The sequence below is a fragment of the Rhinolophus sinicus genome, chromosome 6 (assembly GCF_057876585.1).
Source record: "Rhinolophus sinicus isolate RSI-liver-muscle chromosome 6, RSI-T2T, whole genome shotgun sequence".
NCBI lineage: Eukaryota > Metazoa > Chordata > Mammalia > Chiroptera > Rhinolophidae > Rhinolophus > Rhinolophus sinicus.
Window position 1 is genome coordinate 36,508,098 of NC_142506.1, and position 18,515 is coordinate 36,526,612.

An 18,515-nucleotide genomic window follows, 5' to 3' on the forward strand; every position below is an offset into this window, starting at 1 on the left:
TCAGTTTGAGGGGACTCCTATTGTCCAAATCTGGGACTATCTGAACACCAAAACAATTAAATATAGTAATGAATTATAAACTACGGGAAAAAATAGAAATTAATGAGTCCATACCAATAATAAACAAATATAGGAGAATGAGAGCTCTTGTTTATAGTAGAGTGCCAACTGGTAAATGTGGACAGAGCATTAGAATTAGAAAATTATCATTTTGCAATCATAATAGTAAAGACTGAATCAGACAAGAACCATCAAATGAATACTAAGTTTCAGGGGAAATTAATGAGTAGGGTATCTGCATTGTCTTAAAGTTGATTCGTTGCTAGAGAAATTATAATTATACAGTGGATTATCCAATGGGAAAACCAGGCAACATCTTGACTGGATGATGAAAATTAACAATGCCAATAAAGGACAGATGCACAAAATGTGCCTCCAGATGTGATACCCTGAAAAGAAGACATCATCTATGCAGTATTATGGACAAGAATGCATAGCCTGAATCTCACTATGAGACAACATGAGACAAATCCAAAATGAGGAATGTTCTATTTTTAAAAAATTGGAGGGGCTATATATACTCTTCAAAAATGTCAATGTCATAGAAGATAAAGAAAAGCTATGGAAATGGTCCTGATCAAAGTAGGCTGAAGAGACATGATACCTAACCCTAGACTGAATTCTATACTGCAGGGGAAAAATACAATAGTGGACATTATTGGGTCAACTGACAAAATTGGAAGATGAATGGAAAATTAGTAAAAGTGTCATATCAAAGTTAAGTTTACTAAAGTCAATAACTGTTCTGGTTGTTTAAGAGAATGTGTCTATTCTTATGAAATACTGAAGTATTTAGGGATAAAAGGCCATCATGAGTGTAACTTACATTCTAATGATTCAGAAAAAAGTTATGAGTGTGAAAATATATACGTACACACACACACACACACACACACACACATATAGAGAGAGAGAATGCTCGCATGCAAGCGCACACATATGAGTACACACATACAAATTAACAAATATTAACAACAGGTAAATCTGGGTAAAGGGTATAGAGGGTCTTGTGCTATTTATAATTTTGAGAACTTTCTGAAAGTTTGAAATTATTTCCAAATAAGTTTTCAAAACACTTTTTCTTTTTTTGCCAAGTCAACATTATGATATATTTTCACAATAGTAACAGTAGTGAAACATGTCATAGGAATATCCTATACTTCAACTAAGACTCTAAGATGTCATTGACACTAAAATGTAAAGGACAGATAGCAAGTGCATCCAATACACATTTATGTGACAAAAGGAGGAAGTATGAAGAACAGAGCCCACTTTGCCTGATAGGAACCTAACAGAAGCTAAAGGGCTCCATGGAGTTGGTTCCCAAGTGCCCTCAGCACTACTATTATTACACAGCAGGGTTCTCCAATCCCAGGAATCAGCCTGGGATTCCTCAATCTTTATAGAGTCCTAGTCTTACTTTATTTTGTGTGTGTGAGTTGGGCAGGGCACATTTGAGCTTTGTAACTACACCATCAAACACCATTCCTGACACATAAAAGTAAAAATGGTTAATAAATGTTTAATCATTGAAAAGTCAGACTCCTATTTACTCAAGACAGAAGCTATAATGGCTGCACTTCTTTGACCACAAAATACAATTCTAATTCTGAAGGAAATCCGAGATCAAGGTAAAAAAATATAAGAGGCTGAAAGAAAACCAGCTAAATACAGTATCAAAACTTTTCGAACAGAAGTCAAATAAAATAAAAACCTTAGCTATAAACATAAATTTGAACTGCACCTAATATTAATAAACAGAGAATGTAAAAGCCCATACGAAATGTATAATAAATTATAGATATTCAAGTATTTTGTATCCTAAAAGCACCAATGAAAGAGTGCAGCAGGAAAGTGCTCTCTGGATAACACACTGTCATTGTTTTCCTACTTAATCTTCTAAAGAACCTGACACTTCAGAGAACCAATGGAAAGTTTTACTGGACACTGGTACAATAAACATACGATCCTTCAGAATGGGGAACAATAGAAAACATACAAGGAAGGCAAAAGCTCTGAACGCTACCTGCTTCTTTCAAATATTCATACACTAGTCATATCAGAAAGCTGGCCAAGATTAATCACCAAAATTTAGTCAGCTATTATAAAATCAGACAAACTGGCACACATGTAAACATTCTGTAATTCAGGTGTGTTTTCTAGTTTTCTTAAGAGAAGCCAACGAAACGTAAATGTGCTTAAAGGAATCTCCGATCTCCCCTGGTTATTTCCTGCCAAAGGCCAGAACCTTCAATGCACGTAAGTCTTAGCATAAACCTCTAGTGCAGTCAGGTTTGTGCATAAAATAATAAATAGAAAGATTTTCTGGATTTTAGAGAAACTTTTTTCTAAACTGAGTTACCAAGGTTGAGGTTCTTGAAGTGAGATGAATAGAGGTAAACAACTAATCTAATACAGCTTCCCATCCACTTTTTCTTCTCAGTCCCTGGTGGGGCAGGGAGAGGGGCTGGCTTTCCATCCTTACTGGGGCTCTGTGGAGTCAATCTGGGGCCCAGAAACGGGGTCTGTCTCTGTTGGTGTGCAGACCTGAGAAGAGGTGTACCACTGTAAGATCTGTCAGTGGCTCCTGTTATAGAAACTTTCTTTTGGCACTCATTGTATTACAATTGGGACGCAGACCAGTAATGAAAGGAACCTAATTCCCTTCCTCTGTTCACAGTTTAGTATATTTCTACACTGTGCATGGCTGTTTATGAGGGATCCATATAGCTACTTTAATGTAAAACTAATTACTACATACATCTATCTACAAAAATAATATTCCAGCCCATAGGTTTCCATTCTTTAACACTTAAAATTCATTAACGAATAGGCAATTCTACCAAACTAGAAAGGCAGTTTTAGATTTGTGTCTGGATAATAGTGAGAGCACGTCTCCCTTCACAAAAGATCAATACATGTTTTTCTACAGCCCAGAGTATGGATTAAAGCACTGGAATCAGGAGCTGCTAGGCAGACAGAACAGAAAATTTACCTGCCATTGCTTCAAAATGTGGAGGGTTTAAATTCTGCAACCAAACATGTGGAAAACAATTTATAAAATAAAGAGATCAGATTTCTTTTTTTCATTTAATAAAGAAATACATAGTTTAGTGGTTACCAGAGGGTAAGAGGGTGGGGGTGGGAGATGAGGGTAAGGGGGATCAAATATATGGTGATGGAAGAACTGACTCTGGGTGGTGAACACACAATGGGATTTATAGATGATGTAATACAGAATTGTACACCTGAAATCTATGTAATTTTACTAATAATTGTCACCCCAACAAATTTAAAAAAATAAAAATAAATAAATAAATTAAAAAAAAAAAAAGAAAGAAATACACTAAACATCTGTGCAAATTATTAGTGGATGATTTGAAATTCTTCTGTCCAAACTAATATATACCTGAACATTACATGAGCCTAAGAATATTTTCAGGGTAGATCGCCCATCGCTATTATCCTAACTGTGTACATCAAAAAGTATGCTCAAATAAAATTTTTACAAATTAAAAGTAGCACTTTTTTTTTTTTTTTTTTTTACCTTCCATAGTTCAATGGCCACAGGCTGATGTGGTGGATTGTCACTGTATATATCATCCACGGTTTTTTTCCAAAACTGCATCCGCATTAGTCCAATTGTTTTTTCAGAGACCATGTCCTTAACCTATAAATAGGGTTTAAAAACTTTAATAAATGCACTGCTAATAGTCTCAAAACCAGTACTTGTATAATCACATAAAACCAGTATTTGCATAATCACATAATTCAGCCAAAAATTAAGTTTAAATCTTTATATTTGTTTTAATATTTCCTTGAAGTTAAACTGTTGTTATTATGAGTTTCCTAAGTAAAAGCTGCAAATTATTTGGTGCTTGTTTAAAAATATTTTTAAGGTCTGCATTCAAAAATAAGAGATTCTTCCAGAAAACATTTGCAAGGAAAAAAAAACAAAGAGGGAGGGGAAACATTTAGATTAATAAGAGATATAAGAGCTAGATCAACCAGTCATAACATGTAGACCTTATCTGAATCCTGATTTGAAGAGACAATTGGGAAAATCTGAACACCAGATGTTTAATGATATTAAGACACTGTTAAAATTTTAATGTATAATAATAGCATTGTGGTTATTTTTTTAAGTGAGTTATCTTTTAGAGATGCATACTGAAATGTTTACAGGTGGAAAATTTTATCTGAGACTTACTTCAAAATAACCTGGAACCAGAAGGATATGCAAGATTATGGGTGAGGGGTGGGGTTGACTACAACAGAGCACACGAGTGGATTTTTGGGGTTGTTGGAATTGTTCTGCATAATGACTATAATGGTGAATACATGACTCTATACATTTTTCAAAACCTATAGAACTGTACACCACAAAAAGTAAATTTTACTATATGTACATTTTAAATAAACTCATTCATTCATTAATTTTTTAAAAAAGAAGATTATTAGGCTGTCTCCCTCACTCACTACTGATTAAGAATGGCCTTGTTAGATTCAGGCAAGAATCACCAATACATGCCAAATCTAAGAAGTAAAACTTTTTAAATTGAGATATAATTGACATATAACAGTACTTTGTTTCAGGCGTACATGATTTGATGTATATATACATTGCAAAATGATCATTACAATAAGTCTAGTTAACATCCATCACCACAGTTACATTTTTTCTTGTGGTGAGATTTAAGATCTACTCTCAGCCATTTTCAAATATACAATACAGTATTATTAACTATAGTCACCACGTTGTGCATTACATCCCCAGGACTTATTTATAACTGCAACCTTTGCCCACCTTCACCCATTTCACCTACCTCCCATCATCTGCCTCTGGCAACCACCAATCTGGTCTCTGTAGCTATGAGTTTGAGGGGTTTATTTTGTTTTTTAGATTCCACATATAAGTGAAATCATATGGTATTAGTCCTTGTCTGACTTATTTTACTTAGCAAAATGTCCTCAGGTTCCATCTACGTTGTCACAAATGGCAGTCTTTCCTTTTTTATGGCTGAATAATATTCGTGTGTGTGTGTGTGTGTGTGTGTGTGTGTGTGTGTGTGTGTGTATCACATTTTCTGTACCCATTCATCCACTGATGGACACTTAGGTTGCTTCCATATCTTCGCTATTATATGCTACAATGAACAAGAGGATTCATATGTCTTTTCAAGTTAGTGCTTGCCTTTCCTTCTAATAAAAACCCAGAAGCGGAATTGCTGGGTCATGAGGTAGTTCTATTTTTAATTTTTTGAGGAAAGTCAATATTGTTTTCTAGTGACTGCACCAATTTACATTCCCATCAACAGTATGCCAGGGTTTCCTTTTCTCTACATCCTCACCAACAATTATTTCTTGTCTTTTTGATAACAGCCTTCCTAACAGGAGTGAGGTGATATATCATTGTGGTTTGGTTTGCACTTCCCTGATGTTAGTGATGTTCAGCATTTTTTCATGTACCTGTTTGCCATCTAGAAGGTAAATTTTGATGAGGACCATGGTCTTAAATTGTCTCCTTATATATACCAGGGGAAAAATATTAACATCTTGACTGATGACCAAAATTAGTATCACCAATAAGAAGCAGGTGGCCATTTCATGCCTCCTTGTGATTCTGTGCAAAGGACACACACCACTTAGGTTGTATTAGGCTAGGAATACACACTATAATGATGACAAAAAATAAAACAAACTCCAAATGAGAAACATTCTATTTTTTAAAAGGAACAGTATTGTTTTTAAAATGTCAATGTCATAAAAGACAAAGAAATGTTCCATGTAAATGCAATACATGATCCTAGACTGGATACTGTACAGAAGGGGGAAAAATTCCATAAAGAACATTATTGGGTGATTTGACAAAACTGGAAACCAGATGGCAGATTAAACAAAAGTACTGTATCAATGTCAAAGTGATAAATAAAAGTATTGTATCAATGTCAAATTGGTAACTGTACTGTGGTTATGTAACAGAATATTCTTATTCTTATGAAATACACACTCAAGTGTTTAAGGATAAGGGCCATGGTGTAGTCAAGTTACTTTAAAATGATTCATAAAAAGAAAAATGTGGGTGTGGGTATATTTACATAGACAAAATGATAAAGCAAATGGGGTAAAATATTAACAAAATGGTATATGGGTATTCTTTGTACTATTCCTACTTTTGTGTGTGTGAAATTATTTCCAAATAAAAAGTTGGGGTTTTTTTAATGGTCTTGGTACTGGGTGGGTCTCTTAGCAATGTTTACTGTTCAGATTCCAGTTGCATGTAGACTATTCTCAATACAGAATAAAGAGTAATCCTTTTAAAACATGACCACGAGATGATGGTCACCAGTCAAGATGTTAATATTTTTACCTCTGGCATATATGAGATAGTTTAAGACCATGGTCCTCATCAAAATTTACCTCCTAGATGGCAAACAGGTACATGAAAAAGTACTCAACATCACTAACATCAGGGAAATGCAAATCAAAACTACAATGATGTATCATCTCACACCTGCTCAGAACCCTCCAATGGTTTCCCATCTCACTCAGAATAAAAGTCAAAGTGACTGCAGTGGTCTCCAAGACTACCTTTCTGGTCCAGGTACCTCTAACCCAATCTCCTCTAACACTCCCCCTGCCTCCTCTGCTGTTCCACACTGGCCTTTTCTTTTTTCTTTCTTTCTTTCTTAACAGGCTTGATTCACTTTATTTTTCTTGTATAAAATTATGTGGTGGCCACAGCTGGAACCTTGGTTCTCTGCACAGAAACTCTGGTATGGTTCTTTACAAGATGGTCAGTGAATTCCTGATAGGGAGACTTGGTGAACATGGTCTCTTTCAGAGGTCAGGGGTGAGACAGCTGTTAGGTCTTAGAGATGGCATCAAAGGTGCCCTTGGTAAAGTTGCCCAGGGTGGCAGTGCAGGCCCTGGCTGAGGTGTAGCAGTCATCGATACCAGCCATCATCAATAGCTTCTTGTGTATAGGGGCTGAGACAATGCCAGTGCCCCTAGGGATGGGGATGAAGCCCGTCACCTTACAAGGGATGGTGTGGGGCTTGTCCATCCTGTTCCCCCAATAGTTTCACTGCACAGGGACGATGGAGAACTTGGCAAGGATGATGGCCCCACGGATGGCAGTGACTACCTCCATGGAGCACTTAACCAAACCCATGTGTCCAGTGTAGTCCCCAGTGGCCAAAAAATGCCTTTGGGTCCTCTGACCAGCGCAGGTCTACTTTTGCACCAGCACTATCTTCAAAACCTCATTCTTGAGGGAAACCCCAGGGGAAAAAAATCAATGATCTCAGATTCCTTGATGGGCAGGGAGAAGAGACAGATCTCCAGGCACTTGATCTTCATATCCTTGACAAGGTGGCCCAGCTTGGTGACAGGGATCCACTCCTTGTCCTCGGCCTTGCTCCATGGCCTCAGCCCTGGCAGGGGCGGCAACTCCACCCACCCATGACCTCAGCCCCAGACGCTGGTGCTGAATCCACTGTGGCCTCCCATTCCAGCTCCCATACCAGCAATGGCATCATCTGCCATTTGGTATTATCTTGGAGAAGCTGGCCTTCTTTTCTTGAATGTATCAGGTACACTTGTACCTCAGAGCCTTTACACTTCCTGCTCCTTCTGTTTTTGCCCACATATCTCATTCTTGCCTCCTTCAACTCTTTGCTCAAATGCCATATTCACAATAAGGTTTTTCCTGACCACCCTACATATAATAGGAACCCCTGCTATACCCATCCTTTCCTATCCCCTTAAAGTTTTCTCCACAGTATTTGTTTCCATCTAACACATTACATAGCTCTTGTTACTTGAGCGCAGGGACTTTGTTTTATTCAATGCTATACCCCAGTATCTAAAACAGTGCCTAGCATATTTTGGACAATACTTGTTGAATGAATGAATGAACACACAAGATAGTATGCACAAAAATGTAACAAGACAATCCTACAAACTGATAGAAGATTCAGGGGGAATCCTAAGGGTTTATTTATTAAAAATGGAATTTTAATAATTTTAAAGTTATAATGGAAGACCATTAATGGGGATTCTTTATTGCTAAATAGAGATTGACCTAAGATGCTGATGTATAGTTTATACCTGAAAAAGGATAAGGTGAAAAATATGGACACATGATTTCTAGAAATACACCAAGGAAAAATAGCCAGCATCTATTAGACTCTCTGCAGATTCAGAATGACTATCTACAACCATGCCTCAGTGCTATATTTGCATCCTTTTATTTGTTCCTTGTTCACGTCCTACCATATTCACCAGAGAAGCTGTACCAAAACTTGCCACTTCCTTCCAGAATCCAAACCCTCCCCTACTCCCACATTCTACATAAATGTCCTCTCCATTTAAGATGTTGAAAAGATCAAGGCCATTCTATTTCAACTCCCTCATTTCCATCCTCCATTTCCATTTATGTTTTCTCTGAATGTATCTTTCCATTCAGAGAAAAAGAAGGGTCTCTCCTTCCTTTGTAATTCTTTAGACAAAAGTGAGTTAGTGTGATCTAAGGTCTGGGTTTGCTATAATTGTTTCCATTCCCCAATTCACATTAAAGCTAAAAGCTCAATTTAAAAAGTGCTCTGAAAAACTGCTATATATATGTAAATTATGAAAATGTTGGAGGATAAGCAGTAATACTCTGATTAACCTATTCAATTAACAAATGTGCAATGTTAAGTGCACAGTTTTATAATATCCTCAGAAAAAAAAAATTCCAGAATTGTATTTCCGGAAAAAGTAAGTTCATTGGCTAATTTTATTTTTTGAATTGAAATAAGCCTAACAGAAAAAATAATCACCAGCAGAGACCTTAAACACATCTAACATATAAATTACAACTATGTTTCTTTATTGTTCAGTATTGAACACATTATATCACCATTTTTGCAAATAATTTTTTAAGGTATTTTAATACCAGCCTGGGCCAGTTCCACATTGAAGGCTCTCAGTGCAAAAGCAGAGCTTCTGGATTCTGCAGGAAGCAGCAGGGAGCATAAATAGCCTTCATAATCTCGTTTCCTACAACAAATAGGCCAAAAAAAAAGACAGTTACTTTTCACTTTCCAAACTACACAAAAACATAGACTGACCAGAATTAACATTAAAAAAACAATGAGCCTTCAATTCAAAATAGGTCTGAAATTTCTCATCTTCTATACCTGTTTTTCTACAATTACAAAAAAAAAAAAAGTATCTGCCCACAATTCCAGATCAGTTAAAAGAATAATCAATCTCTATTATTTTGGATTATACAGTATTTATAATTTGAATTGTTTCAGAATCACTTTGTAAGAATTCAAATGAGCTATCAAAGTAGAAATCAAGAAAAATTTCAGCAAGTAGTGGCATGAACTCACAGTTTTTAATACATAGATAAACACACAGATAAGACATAAAGACAGAGAACTATATGGAGGTGTTTGTGGGGAGTGTATTCGTGTGTATGCACACACACGTACATACTGTACTTCTGTTTCCTAGCAGTACCTGCTGAGAGTGAGACAGGTTAGTCAGCATGTTGGTAGGTAAACAGGGAAGTCCCTGGTAGAATAGACAAAGGCAGCCATATCTTGGAACTCCAGGTTCAGAAGACTCTAGGGCAAAAAAGTAATTGTGTTCTGGGGGTAAATGGGTTATTTCATAAATCCCTTTAAGCTGGACAAACAGAGCAAATCTGATAGACAAAAATCCATCAGAAGGGGCCAACTCCCTTCCCCAAGCATGCAAGAGAAAGTATAAAAGTAAGATCTTTTTGCTTTAGCCAGTGGGCATCCCAGTTTCGGGTACCCCCTCTCGTAAGAGAGCTATACTTTCTTTTTAATAAAAATCTTTCTCCTCTACCTCTCCGTCTGAGTCCCCATTCTTTGAGTACGTTCTCATTCTTTGGGTACGTGAGACCATGATCTCTGGGCACCAGACACCAGAATCCGGTAACAAGAGGGCCTAGAAGCAATAATGCCTCCCAGACCTCCGGTATCAGCAAACACACCTAACCACCTAGACCTTGGTTTCTAAATACCATTCTCCACTGAAAAAAAAACTAGCAATCCGTGGAAAATGACTGACTCTGGGGTTGGGGCAAGGAAATACAAGATAAGCCTGAAACATTTTCTTGAGCAGAAAGAAATGTTCAAAGAATGGAGGGATTTATCAAAAGGACAAAGAAATCGGTTTTACAAAGTTCTCTTTTGCAAAGTCTGGGACCATTTGAACATCAAAAAAATGATAGTGACAGATTGCAAAAAACTCCATAAGCCTGATCAATATAAAATAACAAATAAATATATAGAGAAGGAAAAACATGATAACCAATAGAATGCCAATCGATAAATATAAAAGACATTATGGAATTTTAAATCATCATTTGATAACTATCAAAGTAATAAGTGATTCAAGCAAAAATCAATATATGAAACCACATAAATATGGACAGATCATTTTTGACAAAGAAGCTAAAACCATACAATGGAGGAAAGACAGCCCCTTCAATAAATGGTACTGGGAGAATTGGATAGCCACATGCAAAAGAATGAAACTGGACTGCTATTTGTCACCATGTACAAAAATTAATTCAAAATGGATCAAAGACTTAAGCATAAGACCTGACACAATAAACTGCATAGAAGACAACATAGGTACTAAACTATGGACCTTGGGTTCAAAGAGCATTTTATGAATTTGACTCCAAAGGCAAGGGAAGTAAAAGCTAAAATAAATGAATGGGACTATATGAAACTTAAAAGCTTCTGCACAGCAAAAGAAACCATCGACAAAATAAAGAGGCAACCAACTGAATGGGAAAAGATTTTTGCAAACAGTGCCTCCGATAAGGGGCTAATATCCAAAATATACAAGGAACTCATGAAACCCAACAACAAAAAAACAAACAACCCAATTGAAAAATGGGCAGAGGACCTGCAGAGACATTTCTCCAAAGAGGACATACAAATGGCAAATAGACATATGAAAAAATGCTCAACATCATTCATCATCAGAGAAATGCAAATAAAAACCACAATGAGATATCACCTCACCCCAGTCAGAATGGCTATCATCAACAATTGGCTATCATCAACAAGACAAATAGTAACAAGTGTTGGAGAGGCTGCGGAGAAAAAGGAACCCTCATACACTGTTGGTGGGAATGCAGACTGGTGCAGCCGTTACGGAAGGCAGTGTGGAGGTTCCTCAAAAAATAACGAATAGAATTGTTGCAGAAAAGTGGCGAGGACCGAGAGACCCAAGCGGCACGCAGAGATCAGGGAGAACACAGCTTTATTAAGCCAGCGGGCCCAGTGGGATTGTTCCCAAAGAACTGAGCACTGACTGGGGTCAGGCGCTTTGTTTTATATGTTTAGGCCTCCGGGTTGGGGGGGAAATCTGGCCGGGGTGTCAGGGAGATCCATCCCTAGCAGCTGTGATCCCTCAACTTTGTTTTGACAGGGAGGCCTCTAACTATGGTGCCCGCGGGAGACATCTCCGATAAGGTATGGGAGGAGGAGGGGGACAGAGCTCTGAGCCGGAGGCCCTGCAGAAGACAGCTCTGATAAGGAGGGAGGAGGAGGGGGATTGAGCTCTTAGGGGGGACCTGCAGGAAAAACCGTCCCAACAGAATTACCATATGACCCAGCAATCCCTCTCCTGGGTATCTACCCCAAAAATCTGAAAACATTTATACATAAAGACACGTGTGCTCCAATGTTCATTGCAGCTTTTTTTACCGTGGCCAAGACATGGAAACAACCAAATGTCCTTCGATAGATGAATGGATAAAGAAGTTGTGGTATATATACACAATGGAATACTATTTGGCGGTAAGAAAAGATGATACAGGAACATTTGTGACAACATGGACGGATCTTGAGAGTATGATGCCAAGCGAAATAAATCAGACAGAAAAAGCAGAGAACCATATGATTTCACTGATATGTGGTATATAAACCAAAAACAACAAAAGAACAAGACAAACAAATGAGAAACAAAAACTCACAGACACAGACAATAGTTTAGTGGTTACCAGAGGGTAATGGAGGTGGGGGGGTGGGAGACGAGGGTAAGGGGGATCAAATATATGATGATGGAAGGAGAATTGACTCTGGGTGGTGAACACACAATGGGATTTATAGATGATGTAATACAGAATTGTACACCTGAAATCTATGTAATTTCACTAACAATTGTGACCCCAATAAATTAAAAAAAAAAAAAGTCAATACCTGCCTGAAAATGTTAAACAGGTGAAAGTTCGATAGAAACAGGGTATTTATACAGTATTAAAGTAGCTTGTCACAAAATATGTATTACTTACTAGTTAACATTCTTATTAATTAAATTTACAGGGAAGAAAACTGAAAGACAGCTTTTCAATCAAGTAATAAAAATTTCACACTACAGTAATAGGATAAATCAATGTCATGTGGTTCCTCATATGATACTGAGAAAAGCACAGCATCACTTCTGTAATATACTTGCCAAAACTGCACAGATCATGAGAAAACACTAAATAAACCCTGAGAGATTCTACAAAGCAACTGGCCTGTTTCTTCAAAAAATGTCAAGCTTGTGAAAAATAAGGAAAGACTGAGAAACTGTTCCAGATTGGAGAAGACTAAAGAGATATGACAACTAAATGTAGCACATGATCCCGGATATATGAAAGATATAACAGAATAATCAGCAAAGTTCAAATGGAGTCTGTGGATTAGATAATTTTGGATCAACTTTAATATCCTGATTTTGACGGCTATACTAGGGTTGTTATATGGAAGAGAATCCTTGTGTATTAAGAAATACACACTAAAATGTAAGGGTCACGGGGGATCATGTCTATATCTTATTTTCAAATGGTTCAGAACGTTAACAATAAGAGAATTTGGGTGAAGCTCAACATTGGAGCTCTGTGTACTATTTCTGCAATTTTTATGTAAATTTTGAAATTACTTCAAAATAAAGTTTTAAAAATATAGTCCTTACTATATCCATTCTAGTACACTTAAGTATACTTACCAGACTGCCTATGGACAAGGCTACTTTCATTATAATACACTAGAACCTTATTATAACACTATTTCCTATGAAACAGTATTCAATACAAAATAGGTCCAGCCTCACTTCCTGAATTTTAGGTACTGAGATTCAGACTACTGCCACTTTTAAATTGATTTACATTTTGTCACGTGCCTAACAGAGAACTTAAAAGCCTTCTAGCCATTCCCTTCAAATTTCCCCCAACTTCCACATAAACAAAAGAGATCCTGAATAGTAACCTTGCTATCCCATGATAGTTTTATTTTTAAAAATCTCAACATAATTTGTTTCAGCTACAAAATGAACAGTATGGGTAAAACAGCGCTATAGTTTATATTTTTAAATATATATAAATATAAATATTTTCAATTTATTTTACTATAAAAAGTCTCTCAGCTTCAAAAGTATTTAAAACACTTAGAAGTAATATGAAACAATGGGAAAACACTGAATAGGAATGAAAACTACAATCTTAATTTCTATCACTCACCTATTATAGTTACTGACAGAAATGATACCAGCCATGTCTATTTCCTAATTTGCAAAATGAAGCTTGATAACCTACATGTTTCATATACCCTAAAAATAACCAATACGTGAAGTACTTCAAGTTTCTTATAGGGAAATGAAAAATGAAATGACATAATAGAGCTGTAACAACCTTTGGGAAATAAGATGTTCTATACAGCTAAGGGTTTGCCCTGTTAATAATTTTTCTAAACAATATTACCCACTTCCTTACATTAAAAATAGGACATACTGAAGAACGATTCCTTCATCCACTCAGAATCATAGCTATATCAATTATTAGTACACAAAGATATCCTAAGTGGCTAACTGAAGCCCAAGTTACCTAAGAACTGTTCCAGATAGTGAGAAATGCCATACTATGATGGCTTTATACAGTAACAGGGCCAATAACTTTTCATTCATTCATTAATTCTAACATTTATTCAGTGCCTACTCTGTGCAAGGCACTGCACTAGACACTGAAGATAGGTAAAGGCGTCAGTCTAATAGGGACAGATGAAATAAGCCTGTCTGGTGTTAGGACGGCTGTGCTAATTCCATGGACTGGTGCCATCGAACCACAAAGGAAAAACTGGTTCCCCAGTGAGGCTGGAGGATGGAGAACAAGTGTACTTCCATACACCACCACTAGCACCTCCTCATTATAGCAATAATCCCAAGGCCTAACGGAGCAATCACTCTTCTTGAACACACCTCTACCTGTCTTAATTTCTAAGACTGGAATGCCCTATCATGATTTCAGTGTCAGCTACCAAGAAAATAGCGAAAAAATATACAAAGTGCATGTCAGCACCACTATAATACTGAACAACTAGGGACAATCTAAGTGTCTAGTTATCAGACACTGATGCAATTCACTGGGACACATTCATACAATGGAACCTTTAGAGTTTTTAAAATTTTATAAAAGCGTAATATTTTATGACATTATATGCAAAGTTCACCATTTTGATGTTTAATGGAAAATCCAATTAAAAAGACTGAAAAGACATTAAAAAAAAACAACAGAAAAACCCCAAGAAGCCTATGTAAATTAGGACAGATTTTCCCAGGAACCTAGATTCCTAGGAGAGCCCAGATGGCTAAACTGAAGTTATGGCCTGGCATCTTTTCTGATATTTGGTGTCCTTACATAACATTCGTCTCTAAAACAACACAAATAATTTCAGAGACCAAATATTGCAAAGATTAATGGATAATTAGAAGCTAGAAGTTCTAATCTTCAAGGTTTTTTTTTATTTTAAAAGTATTTATTGAGCATTTATTATGTGCCAGCATTTTTATATACGTCATCACATTTAATCCTTAAGACCAAGCTATAAGGTAGGAGTAGAAATGCATAAATGAGGAAAAAACTGAATCTTAAAGTAAGTAACTTTCCCAAGAGACAAAACTAGGATTAATAAATTTAGATCAGGTCTGCTTGCAAAATCCAGGCTTTTAAATAAATCACGAGTCAGTAGTCTCCATTCCACTCGTGGAAAGTTTAAGTATCTGGCCATTTGTAAATACATATTTGAGAAAAGCTGTCACGTGATATCCATAGACTATCACTGGAAGAATACGTAAGAAATTAGTAAGAGTGGTTATTCACCACTAGACTGGAAAGTTAGAACACTACTGGCATCAAAGAAAAATTTCACTGGACAAATGTGTATGGGTGGTAAACATTTTGGTCATAAATTTTTTTACCATCAAAAAATGATAACTTTAAAATATATAAAAATGAACATAATCTTTTAGCAGTTTTTGGCTTTTAAAATTCTTAATGCCCTGATTTCCACTACTGCTATCTTGTTTCCCCTATAAGTAATCAACAAATAAATAAGGTGGGAGAGGAACACTATTAAAAAAGTGATTAAAAACAAAACACATGGGAATTTTGTTGTGTTATGCTGCATTTTGCTAAAATGAATTTTTAAAAACTTGGATTTACTAGCCCAAGCTCAAGGTAGTTTAATTATTCTAACACCTCAGAAGTTCTTGAGATCAGGTACTTTATTTGTATCACTTATGAATCAATCTCACCAGAAGAGCAGTGGGAGGCAGTCAGGCCTGGATTCCAAGGCAGGAACCTGCCTAGATGTGTCGGGGGACCTGATTCACCTGACTCCACTCCACAAATGACTAAGTGATTCCCATGTGTGAGGCTTTTCAGTGTTATCAGAGTGAACTAAATTGCCATCAAGCTCCGGACTTTATGAGGCTATTCTAATAAACCTCAGGTAAATTCCCTAATCTCTCTAAACGTTGGTTTCTCAGTCCACTAAATGAGGTAATAATGGCTTATACTCACTGTGCCCTTGCTTTGTGCCAGGCATTGTTCTAAATGCTTTAATTCTCATAACCTTAAGGGGTAGGTCTACATTTGTTTATCTCAACTTGTAATCAAGATTAAGTAAATTACAGTTAACCCATGAACAACAAGGGTTTGAACTGCGTGGGTCCACTTACATGGGGATTTTTTCCACTAAATACTGTAAATGTATTTTCTCTGCCTTATGATTTTTCTTAGTAACATTAGTTTCTCTAGCTTTAGAGTAATAATCTATAATACGTATACAAAACGTGTTAATCAACTGTTCATGTTATCAGTAAGGCTTCCGGTCAACAGCAGGTTATTAGTAGGTAAGTTCTGAAGGAGTCAAAAGTTATGCTGGAATTTTCCAAGGGAGGGGTGGGTGCTCCTAACCCATGAGTTGTTCAAGGGTCTGCTTACTTGCAAACTACTTTGCACAGTGCGGACACACAGTAAGAACTCAGTTAGCTACTTTGTAACTGAAATTAATTACTAGTCACCTTTCAAATTGAAAAAAGCTATGCATGAAAAATGTTTAAATAGGTAAATTAAGGTTCAGGCAAGGTAACAGAGAAGGCATTTTACCACAATTTTGTGACCCATGTGAAAGTTCCTGTTGCCTCACACCCTCACCCAGGGCCAACCCAAGTGCACACGCTGAGGAACGAGAGAAAGGAGCAGGTCCGCTCGCCCGGGCGGCCCTGAGTCCCGCGGCTCCCATCCGGGGCCCCTTCCGGTTGAACAGGCGATCTTTTGCCCAGGGCAGGCCGGGTTCGCTCACCGCAGCAGTTCCATGCAGTAGCGGTCAGTTCCCGAGGCGCCCGGGCCGCTGGCAGCAACCACGCTCCGCCTGGAGCCCGCGGGCACTGGCAGCCGCCGCGCGCCCGCCCAGACGCCCGGGGAAGGTCGGCGACGGCAAAGGCCGTATAAGCAGAGGGGTAACGGGCCCGAGGCCGAGCCCAGCGTGGAGGCCGCCATGACACCGACGTCGCGTGCCCTTCGACCCCGCACCACGCCACACCCCCGGCCCATCCACTCGCTCTCCTTTTAGCAGCGGGAAGGCGGCTTCCAGACGCCGCTCAGGGAAGAGCCAGGTGTCGCTGTGGTCCTCTGCATCTGGGCCACTGCCGCGCTCTTCTGCCTTGTTGGTTCTAGGAAAGCCCCACCTAAATCCAGCCGATCGGCCTTCCTCTCTCCCTCCCTTCCAGGTCCTTCTGAAGATGTATTTATACAGGTAGGAGGATGGAGAATGTTTCATTTGACAGTTTACTAGCTTTATTTATAACTTCTAAATATTTATTCACACAATATGTGAACCTCTTTTAGTACTCTTATCCTCAGGTCCCTCAAATATTAGACTTGGGTCTAGTTGTCACGACTGACTTGGTGCAGGCCACCAGCTGCGTTTGTCTGGATCCTAATGACATCTCCTGCCTCCAGATTTGCCCAAATTGTTCATGCTGCAGCCAGCCTGGTTCTTTCTAAAATGTACGTCTGATCATGACACTTACCTGTTTGTCAGTCTCTACTGTGCATTGGATAAAGCCCCACTCCCTCAAACACCCTCACCCAGGGCCAACCCAAGCGCCACGATGCCGCTTCTATTTACCTTCCAGCCTCAACTCTGGCTATTTGCATTTGTGACTCCAGCTTAATGTTTCTCCTTAAACACAAGGGACAGTACCCTGTTGCCTGGACCTCAGAACTCTAGCCAATACACCCTGCGTTGGTCTTACTCCCTGAGCCTGCGTCTCTTCAGCCTATGCAGGACCCCAGTCTCCTGCATAATGTTCTCTTCTCCCTCTGGGCTTCAGTCCTTGAGCTCTGATTGACAAACATTCATGCTTTCATATCAGTTTAAACCTGCTCCATTTAAAAAAAAAAAATCACTCATCTTCACCTCCAGTTTTGATCTCCCGCCCAGCTGGACTTTTCCATCTGGATATCTTGCCATTACTTCAAAGTCCACTTGTCTAAAAACCAAATCAAATTAACTCCTTAATCTATTTATTTGGACAGTGTCCCCTGTCTCAAAACCAGGGGAAGAACTTTGGAGTCATTCTTACCTCTTCCTTTTTCTATATCTAATGTAATCTAACTGGTCAGGTCCTATCACTTATTTTTCCTTCACAGTCACATCCATGGCAGCAGAGCTGGTGCAAAACTACCTGCATTCATATCCTGACTCCACCTCCTACTATCTCTGAGACCTTGGGTAACAGACTTAACCTTTTCTTGTGCCTTAGATTCCCGCCTTGTGAATGAAAAATAATAGAACCGACCTCATAAGGTTCTTGTGGGAATTACATGAAATACATTTAAAGCACTTAGAGCTGTGCCTGGCCCATAAATAGCATTCAATACGAGTCTACTATGTAGGGAAAGCATTAATAAAGACTGTTTAAATGGACCAAAGAGATTGCTGGGTGTCTCAATGGAAAGTTAGACATTGTCCAGGTTATCTAATTCTATGAAGGTGTTTGTGCCTTTCATTGTCTTTGAGCTATTTTACAATTCTGTAAGTTGCAGAATATTGACATAATGCAAATGATTCTTTTCCATAAATATGCAA

General features: G+C 38.0%; 1 protein-coding gene and 1 pseudogene across 3 annotated transcripts in view; both read right to left on the reverse strand.

Moving 5' to 3' along the window:
* The window catches only part of NDUFAF6 (NADH:ubiquinone oxidoreductase complex assembly factor 6), a 36,167-nt gene extending 19,206 nt beyond the window's left edge, over nt 1-16,961 (reverse strand). Inside the window, exons 1-3 of one of the 3 annotated variants that reach the window (XM_019713346.3) lie at nt 16,725-16,957; nt 9,006-9,105; nt 3,608-3,730 (exon numbers count right to left, since the gene is read on the reverse strand). In XM_019713346.3, the coding sequence (XP_019568905.2) occupies nt 3,608-3,730; nt 9,006-9,105; nt 16,725-16,921 (420 nt within the window). In that variant the 5' untranslated portion in view covers nt 16,922-16,957. Of the gene's footprint in view, nt 1-3,607; nt 3,731-9,001; nt 9,106-16,724 lie in introns of all 3 variants that reach the window. The other 2 variants (XM_019713347.3, XM_074316282.2) reach the window with 2 other exon arrangements.
* LOC109435433 (small ribosomal subunit protein uS5 pseudogene) lies at nt 5,570-7,608 on the reverse strand (annotated as a pseudogene).
* Nucleotides 16,962-18,515: the final 1,554 nt, after the last annotated feature.